Source organism: Perca flavescens, chromosome 17, assembly GCF_004354835.1.
Source record: "Perca flavescens isolate YP-PL-M2 chromosome 17, PFLA_1.0, whole genome shotgun sequence".
NCBI classification, from domain to species: domain Eukaryota; kingdom Metazoa; phylum Chordata; class Actinopteri; order Perciformes; family Percidae; genus Perca; species Perca flavescens.
The window spans coordinates 24,856,764-24,882,707 of record NC_041347.1 but is presented as its reverse complement, the minus strand read 5'-3'; the positions used below and the strand labels follow the sequence as shown (position 1 = coordinate 24,882,707).

Here is a 25,944-nt window from a genome sequence, read left to right as displayed (position 1 = left end):
TAATTTAAATCCCTGGACAAGGAGACTAGGTAATGATGGGCTTCTTCTTGACAATGCCACAAACAGAGGAGGGTGAAAACATTTCATGCACATCATTTAGTAGGACAAGTACTAAATAACAGAATTAAATGTTCAAAGATAGATAAATATATAAGCCTGCTGTTGCTTTATGATCCTCCACCTGTCAACATACTAAAACATATTTCTTCAGTCATTCAATCTTATGATCCAAACCGCGACTATTCATTTTCAACATCTTTCAGACATTTCAAGTTTCAAAGAATATTTCAGTACAGGCTCTGATTAGATGATATTTCTGCTAAATAAGTAGAAAGAGATCTCCAGAAGCCTTACACAAACCTCCTCCAGGACAGGCATATGTTGGACTATACAGCATACAGTATGTGCTAGTGTACTATTATTATTATTGTCACTCAGATAAATGTGTGAGTAAATGAGTTGGCAGCAAAATAAATACTATGAACAGTATTTTTTAACAATAAGTAGATTTTGTATGATTTCTTACTATTATTCATGTTCTAACATTTTTTTTAAACTTGAATGGCTTCTGGATTTCAACTTTATACCAAATCACTTTATGTTTCTTCATCACTTTATGTTTACAGCTCAATTTGAGGCTTAAATTAATGGATGTAGGGCTGTCACTTTCTTTCAATTCATACATAAATTGATTAAGATAATTGCCCATCACAATTTTTTTTAAAGCCTAAGCCCCATCCAAAACCCAAAGACATTCAATTAACAATGATGTAAAAAGAAAAAAACAGAATATCTTCAAATTTGAGAAACTGGAACCAATGGATATTTGGCATTTTTAACTTAAACAATAAACAAATTAACAAAATTGTCAATTGATTAATTAATTTCAGCACTTAATGAATAGTACATGAAGATGTCCATGTGTGGTAGTGATGGATTTACTGGTGTTCACATTGCCCCTGGCCTCCAAACATGGGGCTGGACACCTCTCTTGGTGGCAACAAAACGTGGTTTTGGTGCCTGAACTGGGTCGGACTTGAGTGGAGGCAAAGAGGCAAGGATACTAAGCTCAGGGGCGCTCTGGAACTGCTTGGCTGCCTGTAGCCCAGTGGTGTATGATACCGGAGTGTAAGGTGTAGAGACTGCAGGGGGCACATGCTGTGTAATAGGGGCGGCAGAGAATTTTGGGAGGCTGGGCAGTCCAACTGGTTGGGAGGGAAGTAAAGCTGGTATTGGGGCATTGACTGGTGCTGGTGTCAAGTGAGGGGCCGGGGTTGGAGTGAAAGGAGCAGGAGGTGGGGACATCATGCCAGAATGAGTCAAACGTTCTCCGAGGGTAGTGGCCGAGCGAGGGGCTATGACCTTTGGAGCTAGAGTGGGAGCTGACATAGGTGTGGGTGTGGAGAATCGCTTGACCTCGAAGACACGGGCTGTTTTGATGGGGATCTGCCTAGGTGAGGTTAATGAGCTGCCCACCATTGTTGCTGTTGTGTAGTCACCATGCTGCTGCCTCTGGGCCTGATAAGAAGGCATGGCTGATAAATTAGCAGTACTGCCACCATAGTTGAACATAGCAGAGTTGAGCTGGTAGGGTTGCCTTCTCATGAAATCCAGAGCTTTGATGCCCTCTCTTTGGGAGACTCCTCTACCCCTGCTTTCTGGCTTGCCTGTATTTCTCTGAGGCCCCGTAGGGATAGAGGGGGCCAAGAGTGGGTTGTACCCAATTGGTGGAGGAGCACGGACATTCGGGGAGTATTTCCACTGAGAGACAAGGGAAGGGTTTGAAGTGGAGTCAACGAGTTGGGCTGCACTGTGCGAGGCCACTTCCTGCTGGTAAGGGGTCTCAGGTGGGGTATCCACTACATACATACCCATGCGGCTCTGCCTGCGGGCAAACAGCTGTGCCCCCTTACCTCCTGCTTGAAGAAACTGTGGGGCCTCATGGATGACCCGAGGCTTGGGTGCCACTGGAGGAGGTGCCCTACCCATGCTGGTCTCGCCACTCCTCTCCTCCTCTGCATCATCATAGATAGCCTCAGACGGTGGTTGGCCATATTTGTGTCGGGTGGACCTTTCATCCAGGTTCTGCACCATACACAATAGATCAGGATTGGGGGAGTTCTTCTTGACATCTGGTAAATTGAACATAGGTTTGGGTTTGCCACTTCGCCGTCGAGCATCAACTAAGATCCCTGTGCGACCTGTTGGACCAGGAACAGGGGTTGGAGCTACAGCTTCTAGCTGAGAGACCATTGACACTGTAGCTACAGGTGCCATAGAAAAGTGAGGTGGATGTGGTTGAGAAAATGGCACTTGAAGTGGAAGCACTGGGTCAACTGGGTTAGGTGAAGAAAGAATTTGGGATACAGGAGGAGCTGGGGCTGGAGCCATTGGTGCTTGCGAAGCCAGGAGCATTGAGGGCATAGACACTGGGGGCACAGCTACAAATGGAGCCTGGGGAACAGTAGTTATTGGTGGTGAGGACTGCATTTTCTCTACAGAGGTAGAGACGACTGGAGGGTAATAGGTAACAGGAGCTTCTGGTGTTGGGGCCAAGGGACCTTGAGGTACAAAGGATGGTGGGGATGTTACTGATGTAGTATTCATGGCTAGTTCAGAGGCAGTGGAGAATGGTAGTTGCACAACAGCTGCTGAGGCAGGACGCTGGCTTGTCTTTGTGACAGATGGTCGAAACGATACAGGTGCTGTCGCAGCTCGCATGCTGATGAAGCCAGGAGTGAAAGGACGTGCCGTTCTGTTGAGAACATTACTAGCAGGTAGTTCTGGTAATGGTGTTTCAGCTGGTGGTGCAGGTCTGGTCAGAACAGTCACTGAGGCAGTGGCTGGTTTGGGTGTCACAGGTGGAGGTGTCATTTTCATGCTAGCTGTACTAACTGCCGAGTAGGATAGGTCCCCATTAGACATTCCATAGGCTGCAACTGGACCTGGAGCCTGGGAGAGCTCTTGCTGTGCTATAGTGCCAGGTGCTATCATCTGCTGAGGCTGGAGGTTTGGCTGCATCTGTGGTTGTGTCTCTGGTTGCAACTGATGCATCTGAACCTGCCCCTGGACTTGAGACTGTGGAGGAGCTTGAGGTTGTGCTGCCTCTACCTTCTTGGCATGCTCAGCAGCCCTCTTTCTTTGCTGCTCAAACAACTGGGCACCCTTGCCTGCGATGTCACTTAACCCTGGACTTGGAGCATCCTCTGCCCCATCCCCACGACCTTCAGTGCCTGCAGTTGCCCTCTTCTCCAGCATATCCAAGTAGTCACTATCCCAAGTTGGGTCAGGAACGGCAGAGAAGCCATCCTCATCAAACTCTGATTCGCTGCCAGGGAATACCCCATCTTCCTCTTGTGAGTCCTGACACCTATCCTCATCCACACTACCAAAACTGGTAAGGGTGTACTTTTTGGAGCGCTGCCGCCTTTTTTTGAACATCAGCACCCCCTTAGAGTGAGGGTTGGGAGCATCAGTCAGTAGGGACGCAATTGTTCGACACTTGGTTTTGGCTTCCTTTACATGCTTGTCTTGCGGGGTATCCCCTCTGTTCAGTTCTGCAGGGTATTAAAGCAATAGCTATTAGGAACAGTTTCACAATATCATGACATAAGTACTACAGTAAGGTCAGAGAATTCTGAATTTACAGATTTAACCTTTAAACCAAGAACTGACTCTGACATGAACAGCTAAACCTGTTCTGATCGCCATGCCTTCAACAGGTGTCCATCTCTTAACTTGCCACAGAAGCACTTCCAGGAAAAATTCCAGGCAAGCCTTCAGCTTCTCACATTAGCTGGAGTGAAGGATACATTTGCACATTATTAGTCACATGACATCTAACTTAACTAGAAATATCTGCAAGCTAGTGGAAAGTTGCATGTTGTAGGTGACTGGAAGGGGAACTTCAAAGGCTAGCCACAACATATTCTTTAACCTGTTATGGTATTAAGCAGATTCATTAATTTGTTACCCTAATATGCACTGCCACGTGAAGAGAGTTCTTAGTTTGTCTTGGACAGGGTAGTATGACATTAGAATGTTAAACTTGCACTCAGTGATGGCAAGGGGGATTTACAAGAGTAAATTTATTCAAGTTCTTAACTTCTATTGACTTAAAATAGCCCAGCTCTGTCCTTTTCCTGAGCTTATTATGGATGATGGACAGAATGACAAGTTGTAGTCAGTGCTCTGTGTCGGTTGTTTTCTCTCTCTTCAAAATTGTGAATAAATAAACTAAAATTCACATCAACATAAAGATTAAGTACTCATTCAGATTGGTACTATAAAAAATGTTGGTATCAATTCATATTGTCAGGCATCAATAGGCTTAAATAGTATTGCTTTAAAACTCATCTGTCTATCTGTAGAATGATTATTGTAAATATGTATGTTCAAATAGGGACAGGTTTGTACAAAATTAAGTCTACTGTTTGATGATACAGCTATCTGTTTGAACAGTCTACAGGGCTGTTTCAAACCAATAGTTGACTCTTATGGAGGTTTGGTTTAGAGATGAAATGTTTGAACAAAGAAGGTAGTGTAGGTAGCAGTATTATTAGCGTTCAAGGTGTGAAGACTTCAACTTACTATTGAACCTTCTGCAAATATCTAGGTTTTTCTCTGGTAGGTTTGGGGGCATATTTGTCTTCAGGTTCAACAAAGGCAAGTAAACTGTACATACAGTATGATCTCTGCCTAAAAAAGTCAATATCACACTGACATATACAATTATATGAGAACGTTTCTTCCATAGAAATAATACACAAAAAATAACATTAAGAAACATGATCAAAAAGAGCATCCTTGAGAAAAATATTAAAATATGAGGAATTTCTATCTGCCATGGGACTTAACAATCTAATGACATATTTATGTGTTTGTAGGGTTTAAAAACGTTTTATGACTCCAACCAGTTGAACCAACCAGTGAACATGAACACAATATGAGGTTGGAATGTGTACATAAGTGTGGAGAACCCATGTAAAGCACAGGATCTCTGTCATTGTTCTCCCTCAGCTGAACTTACTGGCTTGTTTGGCCTTTTCCATGTAGGTTGTTGTAAGCTCCTCATCAAGGGGTTTATTCAAAGGACCCACCATGGGTACAAACTGGCTGCGGGAGCTCAGCATCATGGCCTCCTTTGCCCTCTCAGGGGATACCAGTGGCACATTAGTTGGCTCTAGAAAGCCACTATCCTCCTCTTGACCTCCATCCCGTGGCCCCTGGTCATCTGCTGAGGAGATGATGGAGGAGGTCTCAGTGGATGTCTGGGAGGACCACATTCCTGGTCCAGGAGGCTGATAAATCACCTCCCTCCGTGCCACCCCTGGTAGCCCCCCTCCTCCATCTCCATCTCCCCCACGTTTATCCAATAAACTAGGGTAAAGATGTGCATCTGGAGCACTGTCATAGCCACTCATCTCTGAAGTCTCCCCGCCCTCAGGGGATGCTCTTCCTGTTGGTTTTCCTGGGTTGGAGTTGCTGGGGCTGCGGCGTTTCTGCCGGCGCTGCCTCTCATAGCCCGCCACATCTGCATCACTGTCAGTTTCGCCGTAGTAAGCCTCACTACCAGGTGGAGATGTCAATCCACTGGTTATCGAGGAGTGGCTACGGTTGACTTCACGGACGGGTGCGTGGTGGGAGTGGGTGGGTGACATGGCACGCAGAGCAGCACGGTACTCTTTGTCTATACGGGGAGATGGGGCACGGGTCACAAGCACAACGGACTGAAAACCAGCAGGCACCCTGCAAACAGTGGAGGGTTTAAAATATTAAAAGGCTCAAATGAGGGCCGTTGGATGTGATATTAGAATCAAATTTCCAAAATCTGGGGATATAATATGTAGTAGTATCAAACACATGCACATTGTAAATAGTGCATGTCCTGTGTCAGACTTGAGTCTTTGACTTGTGCATGATATAATTTCTACTTGATCCATTATAATGGGTTGATGATGGTTTATCAATAGTAACAGTATCATTATTTTGTTTCTCTGACCTTTTAACCCGGATGTGTAATATCCCAGGGGAGCTGTCGATAAATTCCATGGCCTGGGCATGGGATAGCGTTCCACATGGCTGTTCATTGATGGACACCAGTTCATCAGCCTCCCTAAGCCCAGCCCTACATGCCTTGCTGCGTTTACGCACCTGCACCAGTAAAGAAAGGCACAATTAAAACACTCACATAGACGACATAAAGTTACACCAATGTTGAGTTTTGATGGGTTATACATAACATATTTTTGGAATGAAGCTAATCTATTTTGAAGGGGGAACATTCAAGACAACTGTCAAGTCCTTCAGGAGACATCCAAGTCTCCATTATGTCTCAAGGGCACAACTCAAGTCAAGTCTTAAGGCCTTGAGGGCAAGCTTAAGTCCAAGAAATGCAAGTCTTTCACATCTGAATACTGACAATTCAATGAAGGGCATATGTATATTTTTATTTATTTATTTGATTTTATATCAAAAATGTCTTGGAACTTAAGGCCAGGTCTCAATTCTCAGGTCTACCTTTGGTGTACAGTAGATACCTAAAAGAGAATATAAAGCCAATTGGTACAAACATCAGCACTCGTTTTTTTCCTGCTATTTTATTAGTTCCCTTAGAATTGTTATTTTTGAATTTTGTGACTGCAGGGATAGAAAACAAAAGCCTTACAGAGATATGCTGGTGTCTTGTCTTGGTTTGTGATAGTGACTGACAGAGAGCAGATTTTGTCCAGACAGCTTGATCTTGCTGTGGTACATACGTATGCCACATATTGCAGCTTGAGTGGGGCACTCATACACACTTAAACAGGGAAATGTCAGCCAGCAGCCATCTTCATTTGGAGCTTTGCTATTTGTGCCCGAGGTCTGTCAGGACCATGGCATTATGCCCAACCTGAATAGCCTCAGGTCAACATGTCCCATAATAAATTCAAATCAGATGTTTGAAAATGTTCAAAGACAATGACTGCAGTGTCGATAGAATTGTGAGGGCACTGCCATGTATTGTTATATTAATATGTAATATTGATTGTCACTTGGTTGACTTAAGATGTCACTACGTCTTCTTAGTTTGACTTTGTAGAACTTTGGTTCACAAATTTAGTTTTCTTTCCAGCTATTCTTGTTTGCCTGTAATGAAATCCCACATCCACATTTAGCTAAGCCTTTCAAAGTGGCCTGTGCTGCTTGTGGTACAGGATGTCAGTTATTCATTCAGTCAGTCAGTCCCCTGTGGTTGCTAGTCATAACAGTTATAATACCCTTACATGTGTGTGTACACACACACACACACACACACACACACACACACACACACACACACACACACACCACTGATACAAAAAAACAAACACGTGCATGCATACCCACAGGCACCAACCCAGCACTGACACACCAGCTCTTTCAGTGAAGCCCCAAACTACTCCACCTGTTAGGGACAGTATAGTATGAGACTTGACAATATTACACCTTCCTACATTCAGGGGTGAAGGAGCACTCTGTTTTGGATGGTCAGACAGAAGCAGCTGTTGTCCACCACCATTAGGTGATTTGGTGTCCTGTGGCTACATACTTCAACATTTGCATAAATCAACTACATGTTGGATTAACATTCTTAATGATAAATACTGCCTTGGTGCATGGCCCATAGCACATTTTGTTTCTGATAAGCAAACCAAAATTACCATCTTCGCCAGTAAATATTCCCCTTTGTCCGGCAAAGGGAAAATATTTGTAAGACAGGTTTTGCCATAAATAATTTGTGAGGTCTGTAAGCAGAAACGTTTCCTTTACCCAATGAGAATTGTTGTGCCAATGTATTAACCTTCATTTGAACATAATCGTGCATTATAGAGAGGTACATAATGGAAAATGCAACTTGTCTTAGATATGTATGAGGTATATAGATAACAAAGATGTATCCTAAGCCTTAAAAAGACCAAAGCAAGTTGGTTTTGTTCCTCCTGGTCATGTATTCACAGCTCATGGTGCCTGAACAGAAATATATGGAATACAATAGAGGTAGCAATCAGGATTTCTTTTGAACGTGAACAAAAAGAAGTCATAGGTTTATCTCCAAGCAGCAAGATACTGAGTTGTGCATGTATAAAAATAGTGTATCAGGGTAATTTTTGAGTACTGAGCTGAAACGCATACCTTTGGCTGACCCCAAAACCAAAAACCAAACCAAAAATAGCCACCTAGAAAAGGAGTTCTGCACAGTCAACAATTATTGAAAGTGTGCATGTATGTCATATGTGTACATGTATTGCATGTGTAACGTGTCTGCACGAGTACTAAACCATAACTATCCTATTCAGAAATAAGATCTGTCTATAATATAGACAGATCTTATTTCTGAATATAGTTATACAAAGAGGTCATTGCAGAGAGAGAGAGTAGGCCCAGGTCTTTTTAAACAGGAAGGACAAGGTTGATAGAGTGAGAAGCAACAGCTGTGGATTGATAATTTTTTGATGGGACAGATCGTGATGACATGGAACTGACTTGATTCTAACAGCAAAGGAGATAAAATATCTCTTAGATGTACTATTTCTTGCTGCTTGCAAGCCAAAATAATAATGTTATAGAGTATACAGTATTTGGCTTACATGTGATTCTTTGCTTTCTCAAATGGAGATCAAGAATCAAATCTGAACTGCGTCACTGGGGCCAAATGTGCACATTACATTTTTATCCATGAAGAATTTGCTTTAGGGCAGTGTTATAAGGTTAAATATTTCCTTTACACAATATTTTTTTTTATTTATCTTTGTTATAAAAGATATAAAAGTAGTCTGCAATATCATTTTTTATATTTTATATCAGAGACACCAATGTGGCTTGAGTCTGGCCTGAGCCACAGGGATTTCCAGAACTGAACTAAATCACTTTCATGACATTCATTGCTCACTTATGTGGTTTGCCCCATGGTACTGTTACAACAGTGTTTTCAGATAGATTTCAGGTAATCTGCCAACTCAAACATGACCAAGCATTGCTGGTGTGATTTGAGTTTCTTACAAAAATAATGATGTAGTGGAAATATGCTTGTTGAATAGCATAAATCAGCTCCCGGTCATGGGTAAAGTGTGTGTAGTATCCATAAGCTCCTCACAATAAAGATAAGTTAACAGTTTATAAAACGATTACCTTAATGTACCAAAAATCTCTGCTATAATGCGCATGTGTAACCGCTCAAAGCACTACCGAAGAACAGCTCCAGTTATTTGTCAGAAAGTAACCAATGTAGAAAAGATCAGATTTTCTGGTCATTATCACTTTAATTTCATTAGAACTTTAATAGGAGAAGCAGCATTCAGTGGAAGATATGCAACAAGGTCGCCCTATATTCCCAGCTGAACTTGAAGTTTTAAGTTCACCCAATCAATCATTGGTGCGCCTCTGCATGAAGACTGTTCTCAAACAAGATGATGACTCATATTCAGGCCCCAAACCAACATGCATGGCAGCCAATATTCCATTTCAACTTTGTTCACAGCTCCTTAAATCTCCGCCTAATATATCCCAGCTGATGTTTCACTTTTCTTTACTGAGGCTGTTGAATCTAACACAGTTTTGTTCCTTCCACTCAGCAAACCATGAAACAACTGCTTCTGTCAAACTTGCTGAATGACCCGCCTTACCTTAGCCACCTGTAGCGGTTTCTGATGTTCCACACCTCCCTGGAGACGAAAGCCCCATGGCGCGCCACCAGACAATGTAATTATCACTTCCTCTGCAACCATTGTTCTGCTCTCTCTGTCTTTTTAAGCGTTTCTTCTTTTTCTTGGTTATTTTCAGCTCCTCTTTGGCTTTTATATTTTGTCTTGGGGGCCCTCAGTGCATTTGCCCCATGGTCAGTGGTCAGGGCCCCCTCAGAGAGCTCTGACGTGCACTTGCCTGCCACACTGTCCGGACGCCGACTTCTCTCTGAGTCTAGCTCTAGCTGTAGGCCGACGCTCACACCTGAACACACACACACAAACACACACATGCAAACACACACTTCTGTGCGCCCACCCATACCCAGAGTGGGCCAACCATCATAGCCAAGGGAAAGCGAGAGAGAGAGGGAGAGAGAAATATGATGGGAGGGGGGTCTGTGTCTGCTTACACTGAGGAATGCCTGCCTCAAACGAGCGAGGGGAGGGTCCAACGCAACACTTGTCCTGTCACTCAGACCTATGTCACTGGGTTGCTGATAGCCCCTCCAAAAATAGGACACCCCTCTGCTGCTTTGCATGCTCGTCTGCAGACCAAGGGAAAGGTAACATTCAGAAAGTCCAAATGGCACTGTTTCATATCTGGCTTTACAGCATTAAGGTCATTAGTAACCTTTAGTAGAGTTACAGCCAGACTCTCAAATCTCAGGGATGAGACATGCCATGATAGGACAGTCCACTGTTGCTCTGATGAAAATTAATGATGTAGACAATAAATTGATTGACTTTGGTACTGATTAGTCTTTAACTGCTGAGGCTGCTGTGTATCTGGGCGGCTCCTCTGGATCTACATGCATTCTAGGCTGTCATCATGGAGACTTTAGGATAAATACTTTTACAAGCCCTGGATAAACAGCCTGCATAGCTACATTGAAATGTGTCCTAAATCCACAGTGTTGACTGAATGACAAATACTTTGCAACACAGAAGGAACCCATGCTTGCTTGTATATAACAGATGAACAATTTTTTTGCAAAATGGTTTCTTGTTGTGTACTAAATCAGAGAGACATAATGATATCTCTTGTAATAGGTGCTAAATGCTAATGTCAGCATGCTAACGTGCTCTCAATGACAATGCTAGCATGCTGATGTTAAGCAGCTGTAATGTTTACAATGTTCACCATGTTCACCAGTTTAGTTTAGCTTTAGTGGTTATACATTTAAAGGTAACTGGTGCAATAAGAGTGCATTGCCAGTTTCATGGATTTTGATTTTGAGAACATTTCCAGACACATTCCAACCCCATATTTTAACATGATATTTCCTGCATTGTTCTGCCCTATATTAGTTGATTTTGATACTGTATTGCATTCAGGTTTCTAATTTTTATCACACACTGCACAGGTGACATTAAGTCAAATTACTTTCCCACAGCCTGGCTGAAACTGAAGGGTGTCTTTTTACCACTGACTGAGTTTTCAGTAGTGGGTAAGATACAAATATTCTTTGAAGGAAACTTCCAAACTGATTAGTTAAAAGTCAATCAAATGAGGTCTATACTCATGAAAGACACTGACACATTTGATCTTAACTTAAACGTCATATCTTCGAAACTGGCTATACATTTTTGAATATACAAATTTGATTCATGAATCCAGTGTTACGTTGGTGCTTCACATTGTTACAATCTCTTCTGTTCTCTTGTTTCCCTCTTGGTCCTTATCTTTCCCGTTTTCTGTACATGTCTTACTCACTCTAATCTTGATTTAATTAAAGCACTGAAAACAATAGATCTAAAAACCCGTCAAACTGAGCAAACAAATCAATCTCCACTGCACACTTGGTCTCAGTGCATGTGAACTTGCTTTAGCTATGTTGGATTTTCCTTTGGGGGCATTGGCAGGCCTTTAAACCTGTTGATAGAGCCTGGATGATCCCCTTGCTGCAAAGGCACCACTGCCATTATCAATGCTACAGGAGGTTACCAATGATAGCTGCTCCCTTTGGCAGCCTTGCTCTACAGCTGTCTCCAGACCTCAGGATAGTAACCAAGATCAGTCCTGGGCCAGACAGTCAGAGAAAATGTCACCCTCTCTTCCTTGAGATGGTATCAGATCTAACAGAGCACCACAGTTAAAACAAGTGATTAACCACACAGATACAACTGATACATTTTATATCAGATCTGTATTTACACAGGGAAAGTGACGCATTAGACAGATATCTGAACAAACATAGCTGTAGAACAGTTGTGCCAACCACTCCCCCTAGTGGTTAAAAGTAGGCTAGTTGTTGCCCTCCTGGAGCTTTTACTTCTCTATTAACTTCTCAATAATTACTGTATTTATAGTTATTTTTGTCTCTTTTGTTGTTAAAGATATCTAACATTAGATTTGACATATTTTTAACTACCCTCTTGTGTTTTGTGTTGGATGTTTCACTTTACACCAAGTTTTATGATACATGACAAGCAGTTTTCAGGGTGCATGTCACTACATTCACAGATCATATCTTCCTAAAATATTTTAGGACATGAAGAAACTAGTCTGCACTAGGATTTTAGCTACACTGAGGTATGAAAAGGTGACATTTTGGTTTCAAATTCAAAATGGTAAAAAGCTTGACTCACGTGAGTTTATAACTCCGACATATCTAATAGCGTTGTTTTTAAAATTTTCACATCCCTCTGAGTCCAAAAACAAAACCCTAATGCTGTCCCAATATAGTTGTGAAAGACTTGAAAGACCTTCTGACTTTGTGAGAGGTCAGATCATTTCCAACCAATCCTTCACAAAAACACTGCCAAAACAGGAGTGAGAACTCTAAGAATAGAAAGAGAATTTTGTGATATTCAATAACAGACTTGTGCAGCTAAAACCAATACAATGTGTTGTTAGCTGTTGTGTTTTCCTGTCAAACTAAACAAAGACACTGCATTGCCCGCAACAACTCAGGAAAAGGTCTGCTAAGTCACTCTGCCACACTCTGCCACTTTTTTACTTTTCTTGAAAGACAGCCCAGAAGTGGGCTGTCTAAAAGTTAAAAAAAAATCCATATGCAGCAGCATGGCAAAAACGTTTTACTTTTCCATGTGGCTCCATATGATTTTTTTGTACTCCATATGCGTTCTATTGTGCCGTGGCATCAAAATGAATTAAAGAGGTGCATAAGAGTGCAGCTGAGACTTGCCGATTGTGGCTTAAACATAGGAAATGGAGGAAGCGGAGTGTTTTTTCCTGTGGACATGGGAGAACTGTTAAGTGAGGAGACAGCTTCCTCCCTGTTCCCGCTGTTAATTAGTTTGTGTCAGCCTATCTCTCCGTCGTGTTTTGTGTTTTTTTCTCCTCCTTTTCAATAATTTTTTACTGTGAAGAGCTTCAGACATTTTCTCTGTTTTCTCTCTCATTTTTCTATTTAATGACTTCACTGTTGGCCAACTTGCCTTCCCAAGACGACTTTGACAGATACATTTGTTGAGTAGCAGCAGGCACAGACCCAGTGGTCTTTAACTGAGGGATCTGTGCCAGCATGGCAGACACTGAGGTGAAAATGAGACTGCCATACAAATACACATGATGTAAGCAGAGCTTTTTGAAACGGCAGTGCACAAAGTAAACTGTGTATATGTTTAATAATAAAAGTAGACACAGAAAGTAAGGACGATGACTATACTAAACATTTGTGTTAATTATTTGCAACTAGTTTCTTTTAAGCAGGAATATTAAGGCACTGTGCACATTAGAGAGGCAGTAATCAAAGGGGATGGTGTGTGTTTTATGTATGCAATTTTATTTTTAAAACATTTTAAACCTTTAGTTTATTTTATCCATCCATCCATCCATCCATCCATCCATCCATCCATCTTCGTCCGCTTATCCGGTGTCGGGTCGCGGGGGGAGCAGCTCCAGCAGGGGACCCCAAACTTCCCTTTCCCGAGCAACATTAACCAGCTCCGACTGGGGATCCTGAGTTCCCCAGGCCAGGTTGGAGATATAATCCCTCCACCTAGTCCTGGGTCTTCCCCGAGGCCTCCTCCCAGCTGGGCGTGCCTGGAACACCTCCCTAGGGGGCGCCCAGGGGCATCCTTACCAGATGCCCGAACCACCTCAACTGGCTCCTTTCGACGCAAAAAGAGCAGCGGCTCTCCGAGCTCCTCACGGATGACTGAGCTTCTCACCCTATCTCTAAGGGAGACGCCAGCCACCCTCCTGAGGAAACCCATTTCGGCCGCTTGTACCCTGTTATTTTATATGCAGGGAAATGCCTGACATATGACCTGTACATGTGAAGAAGGTAATTTTCACAGTGTAGCTTTAGAGAATTGTACTCAACATCATACTGTACCCTTTTGGGAGAGACATTTTATAATACTCTTGAGAGTCTCACATTTTTAAAATGTCAAGTTAAAAAAGGTTAGTTTTTCTTTTGAAGGAGATATAATTCTGACATTTTGCAATATATTTTTAAACTCTAGCTTTTTTCTAAGGCCCATAAGATTTCTTCTTCTTAAATTATATTATTTAAGATGACATTTAGTTCAGATTCCAGCCTCGCTAATTGGTGCCGTCCAGTTCACTTTCTCTCTTTCTGCAAAAACAGTGCTTCCTATTTATTTATTTTTTAATTTTTGGATATATAAATGTTTAAGATGTCAGATTGTATCTACAATGTAATTGTCACTACATAGTAATGTGTGTGGGGCAAAGTTGGCTTCAAGTTGGTCTAGATCTGAGTTTTTTGGTGTGGCAGTCAAATCTCTTTACTGTGTTATGTGTGTTAGCACAATGTTACTGCTTAAAGATCCCATGGCATGAACATTTCACTTTATGAGTTTTTTTAACATTAATATGCGCTCCCCCAGCCTGTCTAAGGTCCCCCATTGGCTAGAAATGGTGATATGTGTAAACCGAGCCCTGGGTATCCTGCTCTGCCTTTGAGAAAATGAAAGCTCAGATGAGCTGTTTTGGAATCTGCTTGTTATGAGGTCATAACAAGCAAGGTTACCTCCCCTTTTTCTGCTTTGCCCGCCCAGAGAATTTGGCCAACCCATCAGAGAGAGACATCATGGCTTTCAAACGAGAAAAGTGGCAGTTGGTCAAGGCCACACCCCCACCCTCCACCTTGCCCCCCCTCCTCTTCAATAGCTTCAGACATAGAAATGGCACATACTAAGGAAAGCTTATTGTGGGACTGGCTCTAGTGGCTGTAATTCTGCACCAAAGCTGAATTTCGGGAAAGAGACTTCAGATACAGTATTCGGGGACCACTAAGGTCTATATAAAAGCATCCAAAGAGCACCATGTCATGGGACCTTTAAGTTTCAGCCACTTGAATTTGCCTCCACCTTTTCCCCCCTAATGCGCTGAACTGCTGACCCCAGTTTGTGACAGACTGTGCTGCATCTCTCCCAGGACTCCCGCTGTCCTGGGAGAGATGTGTCCTGTGTCATCTGTTTCACGGCACAGAGACGGCACAACGCCAGTTGGTCCCTCATAACCTCCATGTGCTGTCACCAGTGTGTCTCACACACACACACACACACACACACACCTGCAAACTCACACAGAACAATGGCGTAAAAAATATACTAGACAACAAGGTAGGCTATGATTGTTTTAGTTTAGTTTAGTTTTTTGTTTTTTTGGAAGCCTGGATTTCAGGTAGTATAATCTGAAAACTAATCGTTGCATGAATAAACATCCTTTATCAGTATTTGTATATTGATGTCACAGTGACCTTTATACTTCTTAGCCAGTCCACTAAACTCATATTTAGTAATACAGTATAACTATTAAACCCATAATGATGTTAACAAATGCCCTTATGGGTATTTGAGATTAAGTAAATAAATACTCACTGATGAGGGAAAATGTGGTGTTTTCTCAAAATATTTTCTGGAATATTTTGGGAACCATCCAAGCCATATCATGGCAATCCATCCAATAGTTGTGAAGACATGTCACTAAAAAACAAAAATGTCAACCTGCCTGTGGCACTGGAAGAAAGGTCAAGGGATCACCAAAGTCGGTAGGATTCATTCTCCGGGGACCCTGAACATTTGTACAATAATGTGTACCTGCCAACAGAAGCCACCGCGCTCTGCAATAAGCATAACGCCATCCTGTTAGCATGACTAAAAATACTGAAAAGGAAAAGAGATGCTGTCCTCAAGCAACAACATTTTTACGAGGCAACATTTTGACCATCAACATCATCAGGAAGAGAAAGAAAAGAAAGAAAGAAAAGAAAGCTGTACATGCATATACAGACATAAATCACAGTTTAGATCACACAATGCATCATGTGGTATTGAGTTTTATAGCCTGCCCTTTCTTCACATTGCCTGACTGAGACCTTACTGGTTGAAATGTTGCCTCATTAAACTTCAGGGGGCTTACAATATTTAGCGTAAAAACTCCCACTCTTTTTCCTTTTGTGTGCTGCTTTTGTCCTTTACCAGCTGGGTTTATAATACTGAAAAGACCATACTTTTAGTCTGTTAAAAAAGAAAAGTTTATTTTATCTAATTTGGCAGATTCTCCTTTAAAATTTAACCTACTTTAATCTGTGAATAATTTGAATGAATAAAGGCACCTAATTGCAAACTTAAACTCTTAGCCATCATTCTCAAGTGCTGCAAATTTCCATTGCAACCTTCTGAATTTACAACATATTTCTGAGAAGCAGGGTCCTTCATTATTCCCCCTCTATCGTATTTGCTATCAATCTGCATGCATTATTCCTTAAATCCTCATGGTGGCACTCCCCGCTGACTGTACCACAACAGTACACACACATACTGTACAGTGTACACATTAAGTTAATGTGTACAACTTAATACATTTTGTATGAGTCAAAGCCAGCACTCACTCTCCTCAGGGAAAATGTCTGATGGGATGGAACAGCCTGGCCAAAGAGGTACTGTAAAGAGCAGGAGGAAAAGTTTCCCTAAAGTTTATTAACTTGACATAAGGCCACCAGCATCCTCCGTGTGGGTGGGTGGTTTGTTTGATGTGATGAGACTAAGTTGTCCCCCACCCCCTCAGCTTCATCTTGTCAATCCATCGCTAAGTAAGGCGAGGAGAAGAGGGAGTGGATTGAGTTTCTGCTGACTGAAAGATGATCCTCGAGTATTTCAGGAGCAGCAGAGCCAGCCTCTGTCAGAGTCACCTCCAGGGCCAGGAGTGACAATGTTTGTGTGATGTCTTAGAGCCCACGTCTGCCTGTTCAGAGAGACCGTAAGCTGTAAACTTGGACCACCTAGCCTTAGATTACACTGTCTGTGTGTGCTTGTATGTCTGTCACCAGTACTTTATATAGTTCCAGGGCACAGTAATGGAAATTGTCAAATTATCCTAAATAAGGTATAAACATTAAGCTGTAAATGTGCTTTGAATGAATACCTGTTTCTTAATTTGTTGCATTTCACAAAATGTTTCATATTTATTGCTGTATGTATAGCTGCTAGCTAAAACGTTACTATGTAGCAGTTATTTGTATAATTGTAAGCATAATTTAAACTATTGAAAGAGCAGCGACAGCCATTAAAAGCTAACGTTGATGCTCTCTGGACTAGTTACATTCCTTTAAGTTCATCAAGGTGTCAAACTAGAGCTGCGAGACAGTATTAAAGGTGCAGTAGGTAAGACTTATAAAACTAACTTTCTGTCATATTTGAGGAAACTGACCCTATGTTCGAGTAGAACTACATGAAGCAGGTAATTAAAATAAACAAATCTGGCTCCTCTGGCACCACCTCCAGCCTGTAGTGTGATTTGCAAAAATCCACCGCTCCCTGTTCAGATGCACCAATCAGGGCCGGAGGGGGGGTGTCTAACTGCGTGTCAATCACTGCTCATGCATTCGCATTCATTCTCCCTCATGGGGGGAGGGTCTTAGGAGACCTTTAGCTGGTCTAAGGGGGGGAGGGACTGAGAAGTTGTTCTAATTCTTTGGCTAAATCCTGGATCTTTACAATCCTACCTACAGCACCTTTAACCAAACAACTTTAGAGCAACACATTTCTCTGTGAGTTGGTCACTATGTTATTGCTTATGTCTGCCTTTGGGAAAACATCTGATGGTTATTTTCTTCACCTACTGTATTTTGCATCCAGGTGCATTTGGGTCAGAGTATCTTTTGGTCATTCGATTTTCATTTCACAGGTATTAAAAAAACAAAAAACAAATGGTTTGATTTTCATTTTAAAATACAAAATTTGAAATTAAAATTCCTGGTCAAAAGGGGATGAGAGATATTTAAAAAATATGCTTTGATATTCATTTCTATTTCATATAATAAAAAATAAAATCACTCGAAAATAGAAACAAAAAAAGGCCTGTTTTTTGATATTCAGAGACCAGATGTTGTCATTTCCAAGGCAACAGCGCCAGTGAAACTCTTTCAGCTGATCTAGTCTTATAAAAGTTTCCGGTGCTGAGTCTAATATTAGTTGCTGCCGTTTTCTTCAAGTAGCAGCTAGCTAGCAGCTAGCCATCAGCCCGTTGAGACCATAGGTTGTAACCCCATCCAGTATGCTGCAGGCCTGAGCGGCGGAAATGCCTTGTTGATGCTAGAGGTCAGAGGAGAATGGGTTGATTCAAGCTGATAGAAGATCAACTTTGACTCAAATAACATTACAACCGAGGTATGCAGCAAAGCATGTGTGATGCCACAACACTCACAACATTGAGGCGGATGGGCTACACCAGCAGAAGACCCCACCGGGTACCACTCATCTCTACTAAAAATAGAAAAATGAGGCTACAGTTTGCGACATTCAGATGGTAGAGTCAGAATTTGGCATAAACAGAATGAGAACATGGATCTGTCATGCCTTGTTACCACTGGGCAGGCTGGTGGTGGTGGGGGTGTAATGGTGTGGGGGATCCCTTTCGCCTTCAGAACTGTCTTAATTCTTTGTGTCATTGATTCAACGAGGTGCTGGAAGCATTCTTTAGAAATGTTGGCCCATATTGATAGGACAGGGTCAAACACAGTATTAGTATAGTGTTCCTAATAATCCTTTAGGTGAGTGTATATTGACTAATGTATATCTTTATATGTATTGCCTCATTTATTCATTTCAGGATGTATTTCATAGCCATATTTATGTATATTTATGTAAAGCGGTGCAAATGACAACATCCGGTCTCAGAATATAAAAAAACAGACCTTTTTTCATTTCTGTTTTCTAGTGATTTTATTTTTTTTTTCTGTTAAAATCATATCAGAAAATATAATGAAAATCAAACTGGTACATATTTAAATATTTTTTTCAAATTTTATTTTTTGTTATTTTAAAAAATCAAAGCAAAAAATTTTCAAATTTTGTAAAAACATTTGTTTTTTTTTTTGTTTTTTAATACCTGTTTATGAAATGAAAATCGAACGACCAAAAGGTACACTGACCATTTTGTCACAGTTTTCTGCAGTCCCAAAATTACTGTTTAAATTCAACATACAGACTTTCAGGTTCCCAGTAACATCACAACGAACGTGGCTCTACTCATTTCTTATTTGCTGGACATGTTTGTACAGATTGTAGCTCATTTAGCAGAGTACAGTATATAGTACAGCAGTAGCCAGTACTGACACCATGAATACATGTGTGCGTATTGTGGACTATTTTAAATACCAAAACAAAATAATGTATAAATAGACTCTTTATTTTTTATGTTTAATATATGAAAGTCATTTTCAGATGTAGTTTGACACACATTCCCTTCCTTTAGCTCCAGCAACAGAGATCCAGATCAAGTGAGTCACTTATTCGTTATCATGAATAAATCCCACCCACTGCTACTCTCTTCTAGTCTGCATCACTGCTTTTTCCAAAACACCAATACACCAACACATATATTCACACACTGTACAAATACACTGGGCTACAGTTGCATTATTTACCCTACACAGAAATTGACCAATTTGTTGCACTGTAGAAAGGGCTTTTGTTGATAAAACTGTACAGAATGCCCTGAAAATGTTGCAAGTGTTGTAAAAATGCCTTTTTACATAACGTTTTAAAATGCTATTTTATATTTGACTTTATTTTCCTTTAAAATTAAAATGTTATTATTGGGTGCCTTTTTAAAGTGCACCTCTGCAGACAACACAGTATATACAAAATAATCTATAACATGAGTTTTCACTTTTGTGATATATACAGACAGTTGAGGAAAGAACACAATCCCTTTCTCTCTTCTCCTCAAGAAGACATTTGTCACTTTCCATTTTTACAGCCCGCCCCCTCACAGCGGTAAAACAGAGTTCATGTCACCCTGCATTTCCCTGAGGCAAACTGATGGCTACTCCCAGAGACCCAGACGTACATACACAGCAAGACAAGGTGACTGTTCCGTTTATGCCACTTTGTTTATGCTGTACTGTCTCACCTCAGATAGTGAGGCTTTCTTTTTCACTTGTGCACATTATTGCTTTCCGTCTCACTGTTATCCCCCTTTTTTTCTCCTTTTCAGTATCCCTTTTGTCGTTTTCACTTACTGCTTAATTTATCTTTTTTATGCTATGTATTCCTTTTCATATGTTCCCATTTCCCCCCAATTCTTTCATCTAATCCACTGTAATGTATCACCCCATCCCACTTTGTCAGCCTCATTCTTACCTCATCGTCATCTTTCCCTCTCCCAGCATATAGATTTCAATCTCTCCAGCATACACTTCACTCTCACTGTGAGCAAAAAGCCTGTGAATTTTCCCACAGGGTGAGGCAACGTGAGTATGCTTCTACAACTTAGTAAATGGACTCACATCTGAGGCATTGATTTCCTCTCAGCATTATGGGAAGGAGATGTCAGTAAAGTGAAGGCTAAGAGCGCTTCGGTCAATACACATTCTCATCACAACACCGGATGTTCTTCCGTAGTCGGATTGGTTTTATTGCCCGGCACGGGCAGTAATTGTCATCAGGTGACTTTATTAGTTGAGCAGTATCATGCAACAAAAAACAGATGAAAGGGGTTATTTGATTTTCATTGGGAATTTACAATATAGTTTGGAATATACAGTACGGGAAATTCTAGTTGATATTTTAGCTGTAGCAGTTGTAATAACACTTTAATAGCAGTGGCAGTCAGAAAGGAATAGCAGTAATGACAGTAGAAATGATGGTAGTAGCAGTAATAATACATATTGCCTTATTATGGATCAGCTTTTAATAGTCAGTTTCTTCTAAGTTACTATTAGGCTACAATGACTAGAGTGGAAAATTACTTTTTATCAAAGAAGTAGTGAAAACAGTTACAGTGAGTTCAGTGGATTACCCAGAGCAGTGATTGCCAAACGTTTTCTGTCATTTCCCACTTTGAACGCAAGCAAAAGGGGTCACATTGGAGTTGTACACATAAAAGACACAAAGCTTTTCTGTTATACTGACAGGGAAATTGAGAGATGTGTTTGCTGTTTTGCTTTCTGAATGTGTGTGTGTGTCTGTGTGTGTGTTTGTATTTCAGTTGCCTAGGTCTTCCCAGCTATCGTATGAGGCGCCTGAAAATACATAGGAATGTAGCAAGGTACTGCAAAGAGAGAAGCCTCTCTCGCTCGCACACACACACACACACACACACACACACACACACACACACACACACACACACACAGTTTTTCTCCACCCACCACAGCAGCTGGCCTCAGCTCAACCCCATCTCACAAAATCAAGAATATCCCCCAGAAAAAGACGACAACTCATACTTAATGGGCAGATAAGACTTTCGGACGAGCTCCTTGGGCACACAGATCTGCCCATTTCTCTGGAGAAGTGATCCGGCTTGAGATTAATTGACTGCAGACTAAGCAGAAAAGAAAATACAGACAAAATCTGACTTTAGTAGATAGCTGGAAATGAGGGGAGGTATCTTTTCTGTGTTTTTCTTGGTGATTGGGGTGACTTTGCTAAGAGGCCTTTCCTGCCTGGGTGAACATGAGTCTATGGATGACAGTTTTGGCACAGAGAAGGTGAAAAGGTTCAGGCCCACACACTTTATCTTTATCATGGTGGATGACCAGGGTTACGGAGACATTGGCTACCATGGCTCAGACATCCACACTCCTGTGTTGGACCAGCTGGCGGCAGAGGGGGTCAAACTTGAGAATTATTACGTCCAGCCTATCTGCTCACCCTCTCGCAGTCAACTCATGACAGGGCGGTGAGTAATTTCTTTATCATTACATAATTGCTAGAATTAGAAAATTCAGTTACTGCATCTGTTCTCATATAATATAATTATGCATAGGCTTTATTGGCTTTTTGTCTTTTGCTAACATCTCTAATGGTGAATTCAGTGACGGGGCAGCTTTCAGTACAAAAAAAGGCCATAAAATAAAAGTACCACAAGTACTGCCAAGATCAAGTACTAAATTATTTATCTCATCTAATCACTAGAACAAAATATATCCATATTCTGAGTTTTATATGGATATAAAAGAAACAAAGAGATAACTCCCATTATACTGGAATAAAAATACAATGTGTTTGATCATGATATTGGCTACAAAAATGATCTGTGTTTTATTGACTTTTCAGTGTGTATATTGCTGGAGAGGTATGTCACAGACAGCTGTCTCACATCATAGAAATTTTAAAACTGAAATGCTACAATTCATCTAATCTGTATGATCCTGAATAAAACACACTGTAAATATATGTATATCTAAGTCTGTTCTGTTGTTTGATACTGAATTTTTATTATCCCCGTGGATAACTGGCCACATATTTTCAGTGCAGATTAAATAGTTTTCTGGTAGAAATGTTGCAGGTTAAAAGTAGGTACCACAAAAAAGTTAATAAAAAGCTCCTCATCACAAAACAATTCTATAAAATCACTGAACATCTCTCCTTAATAAGTAACAGTGTGAGAGTATCCATGGGTGCAATATTTCTTATTGCATCAGTGAAATGTCCCATTATTGTGTTACATCTTATACCTATCTTGCCAGCTACCAAATACACACTGGACTCCAGCATTCGATCATCCGATCACGTCAACCGCTCTGCCTGCCCCCGGCCATCCATACACTACCAGAGCGTCTGGTTGAAGCTGGTTACGCCACACACATGGTGGGAAAATGGCACCTGGGCTTCTGCAGGCCAAGCTGCCTACCCACAGGACGTGGCTTTCAGAGTTTCCTGGGCACACTGACTGGCAGTGGGGACCACTTCTCCTATAGGAGCTGTGACGGGGCTGAAGCTTGTGGATTTGACCTGCATGATGGAGACAGGCCTGCCTGGGAGATGGCCGGCAACTACTCCACTCTGCTGTACATAGAGAGGTGAGCATCCAGGTATAAATTAAATTAAACAGATTCACACATACAGAGACAAAAAGCACTTAAAATCCCTCCTATTTTCCTTCTGTTCAACCAGAGTGAAGCAGATCCTGAGGAGCCACGACCCCCATAAACCACTCTTCCTCTATCTGTCCCTTCAGGCCGCCCATACACCCTTGCAAGTACCAGACCATTTTTTGCACCGCTATGATTCCCAGGGGAATCGTCTCAGGCGCCACTACGCAGCCATGCTGAGCTGCCTGGATGATGGGGTTGGACAAGTTGTCCAGGAACTGAGGACTAGTGGGCTCTATCAAAACTCCATACTGATCTACTCATCTGATAACGGTGGGCAGCCGCTCTCTGGGGGGAGCAACTGGCCGCTGAGAGGTGGCAAAGGGACCTACTGGGAAGGGGGCATCCGGGCTGTGGCCTTTGTGCATAGTCCCCTCCTGAAGAAGAAGGGTGTAGTCAGCAGAGCACTGATCCATGTTTCTGACTGGTATCCCACATTATTGGGGCTGGCTGGGGCCCCACAGTCCCACCGTGGCCTTGATGGTCACGATGTGTGGGGGACCATCAGCGAGGGCCTACCCTGTCCTCGCACTGAAATCCTTTTCAACATTGACCCAGTCTCCAGGAAGCCTGAGGAGCCATATGACAAGGCGTTGGTACTCAACGGCTTTGGGATCTGGGACACAGCCGTAAGGGCAGCGATAAGGGCTGGGGACTGGAAGCTACTGACAGGAAATGTGGGTGACGGGGACTGGATACCCCCACAGGCTCTTCCCGGTGGTCCAGAACGGTGGCAGAAACTTGAGAAGCGGCGGAGTGAGCTAGGGAAGTCAGTTTGGCTGTTTAATGTCACCTCTGACCCCTACGAAAGGTCAGACCTGGCAGAAGCTCGTCCAGAGGTAGTGAAACATCTGCTGACAAGGCTGGCAGAGTACAACCAGACAGCTGTGATGCCCAGGAATCCACCAGATGATCCTATGGCTGACCCTGAGCTCCACGGAGGGGTGTGGAGCCCCTGGCTGGGCCTGGAGGGACAGGAGGGGGATAATGGAGGGGAGGATGGAAGGAAAGAAAGGATGAAGATTAAGCACTGCAAAGTATGCAAATTAAAAGCCTTGTTTAAGAAGGTGGAGTCACGCCTGCAGAGGAACACCCTGTTTTTCTAAATGTCTCATCTAACAAAATTGATTACACTAAAGGCTTCAATATGCTTCAAATTAATTAGGTTGTACATGTGTTGTCTAAGCACATCTGAAGGCAAAACTGTTAATACCTGTTCCCATTGGCCACGCTCAAAGTCGGGGCAAAAAGCCTGCTGTGAGATGCAATGAATCATACAAATGCGGACAGGCGTATATAGTCTCTCCTCAAAGGCATTCATGGTGTGCACGTGAAAAGTGGCAGAAGTAGTTGTGTGAAGAATGAAAAAAGAATCCTGCATACTTTTTCACCTCCAGACTCCTGGTCAGTCACTGTGTAAGTTGGCGTGCTCGTATTGTCAATTTTGGAAAGTTGCTAAAATTTGCATATGCAGGTGGGTGGCGTAGGGGGGCTGTTCAATCACCTGGCAAGGACTTAATTTGAAGCATACTGACACCTTTACCAGGGGGAAGTTAAAGGGAAAAGGAGATGGAGACCAACAAAAATACAGACAAGCAGGCAGGTCAGATAGACAAGATAAAGCTACAATCAAATACTGAAGGTCGGCAGATAAACAGGCAGCCTGATAGAAAAGCAGAAAGGGCTGTGCGGCTGGCTAAGCAAGCTGACTCACACTGCCCTGCAGCCAAACTGCAGCAGGGTGACTTTGGGCCTTCGTTGGACTGCGTAAGGAGCAATCTGTGTGTCATTGTGCATGTATGCCTGTATTTGTGAATAGTTTGACTGCAGATAGAGCGCATGCATGTGGAAGTGAGGCCTGAAGAAATGGAAAGAGGATATAAGGGTGACGTCTCGATGTCTCATCTCCTAATCATCCGAGAGAACCCTTCAAGGATGACACAAAGACACCCCGGGGGTGGTTTTTGTCAAATGTCACCTCGTTCTTTTGTTAAGGGGTTATACAGATTCACTTCTTTTCATACTATAGCACACTCGTCTGCCTTCGAAAGTCCTTTGACCACCACACAATATCCAGTGCCAACCGTAATGACTAACCAACGAAAGCTCAGTAGCTAATGCTTTCAGGCTTTTCTGGACTTTTAAATGTTAAATAACTCATGTATTGTGTTATGGAATGCTGGAAATATAATTCAAATTATCTAAATAAAAAAATCAATGCAAAAAGATAAATCTTAGCATCTCATGACTTCACACAATGTTTGCAGAAACTCATGGACCAAAGCTGTTGCTGTGTTGTGGCACATAACACGTAATGTACTGGTTATAGAGAAAATAGAGAAAGAGTGTCAAATTGGTACACGCTCGGTTTAAACCTATCGCCATTTCTAGCCACTGGGGGACCATAGGCAGGCTGGGGTAATGCATATTAATGTTAACAAACCTCAGAAAGGGAAATTTTCATGCCTTGGGACCTTTAAGGTTAGGAAAAAATTTTATAGGAGTGCAATGATAAATCAGCGGGGTACACTTTTAAGGTTAGGGAAACCTTTATGATAATGTTTGTTTTTTTAAACATGAATTGCAGGTCTGTGACAGGATGCAAACTCAGAGAAGTCAGATGTGCTTAATGCCCATCCACCCCCCAACTCACAACATAAAAGGCACACTACTTCCTGTGTTGGCACTGAACATTGGCAATGGACCTACCTCGTGAGGTGCAGAATCATCTAATATGGATGTAATTCCTACTGTAAGGATACTAGGCTGAGGAAGCCATAGTTTAGGCCGTCTGATTAGGTATGATGTGTCTGCATGCCCTGCTGGTGAAGCTGCTGCTGTGCTACTGATCTGTATCCTAATAGGAATGAATCATAGGTGATGTTGCTTGGTCTAATACAACATGTAACATGTAAACAGCT

The 25,944-nt window shown here is 42.0% G+C and overlaps 2 protein-coding genes across 2 annotated transcripts in view; one reads left to right on the top strand and one right to left on the bottom strand.

Moving 5' to 3' along the window:
- Window positions 1-10,043, bottom strand: part of synpo2la (synaptopodin 2-like a) — an 11,070-nt gene extending 1,027 nt beyond the window's left edge. Inside the window, exons 1-4 of the mRNA XM_028603297.1 lie at window positions 9,645-10,043; window positions 6,002-6,153; window positions 5,030-5,748; window positions 1-3,557 (exon numbers count right to left, since the gene is read on the bottom strand). The exon at window positions 1-3,557 is cut by the window's left edge and continues 1,027 nt beyond it. Coding sequence (XP_028459098.1) covers window positions 949-3,557; window positions 5,030-5,748; window positions 6,002-6,153; window positions 9,645-9,746 — 3,582 coding nt within the window. The 5' untranslated portion in view covers window positions 9,747-10,043 and the 3' untranslated portion in view covers window positions 1-948. The remainder of the gene's footprint in view (window positions 3,558-5,029; window positions 5,749-6,001; window positions 6,154-9,644) is intronic.
- Window positions 10,044-21,610: 11,567 nt separating this feature from the next.
- Window positions 21,611-24,129, top strand: si:dkey-174i8.1 (arylsulfatase I). The gene is made up of 3 exons (XM_028602960.1): window positions 21,611-21,828; window positions 22,619-22,951; window positions 23,046-24,129. Exons 1-3 carry the CDS (start codon window positions 21,611-21,613, stop codon window positions 24,127-24,129), a joined length of 1,635 nt encoding a protein of 544 aa, XP_028458761.1.
- Window positions 24,130-25,944: the final 1,815 nt, after the last annotated feature.

What these genes read in the sequence shown, in the direction of transcription:
- si:dkey-174i8.1 (XM_028602960.1), top strand. Translation starts at nt 21,611, where the DNA reads ATGGATGACAGTTTTGGCACAGAGAAGGTGAAAAGGTTCAGGCCCACA. An exon ending in AGTCAACTCATGACAGGGCG is followed by an intron (nt 21,829 to 22,618) that starts GTGAGTAATTTC and finishes CTATCTTGCCAG; the next exon opens with CTACCAAATACACACTGGAC. An exon ending in ACTCTGCTGTACATAGAGAG is followed by an intron (nt 22,952 to 23,045) that starts GTGAGCATCCAG and finishes CTGTTCAACCAG; the next exon opens with AGTGAAGCAGATCCTGAGGA.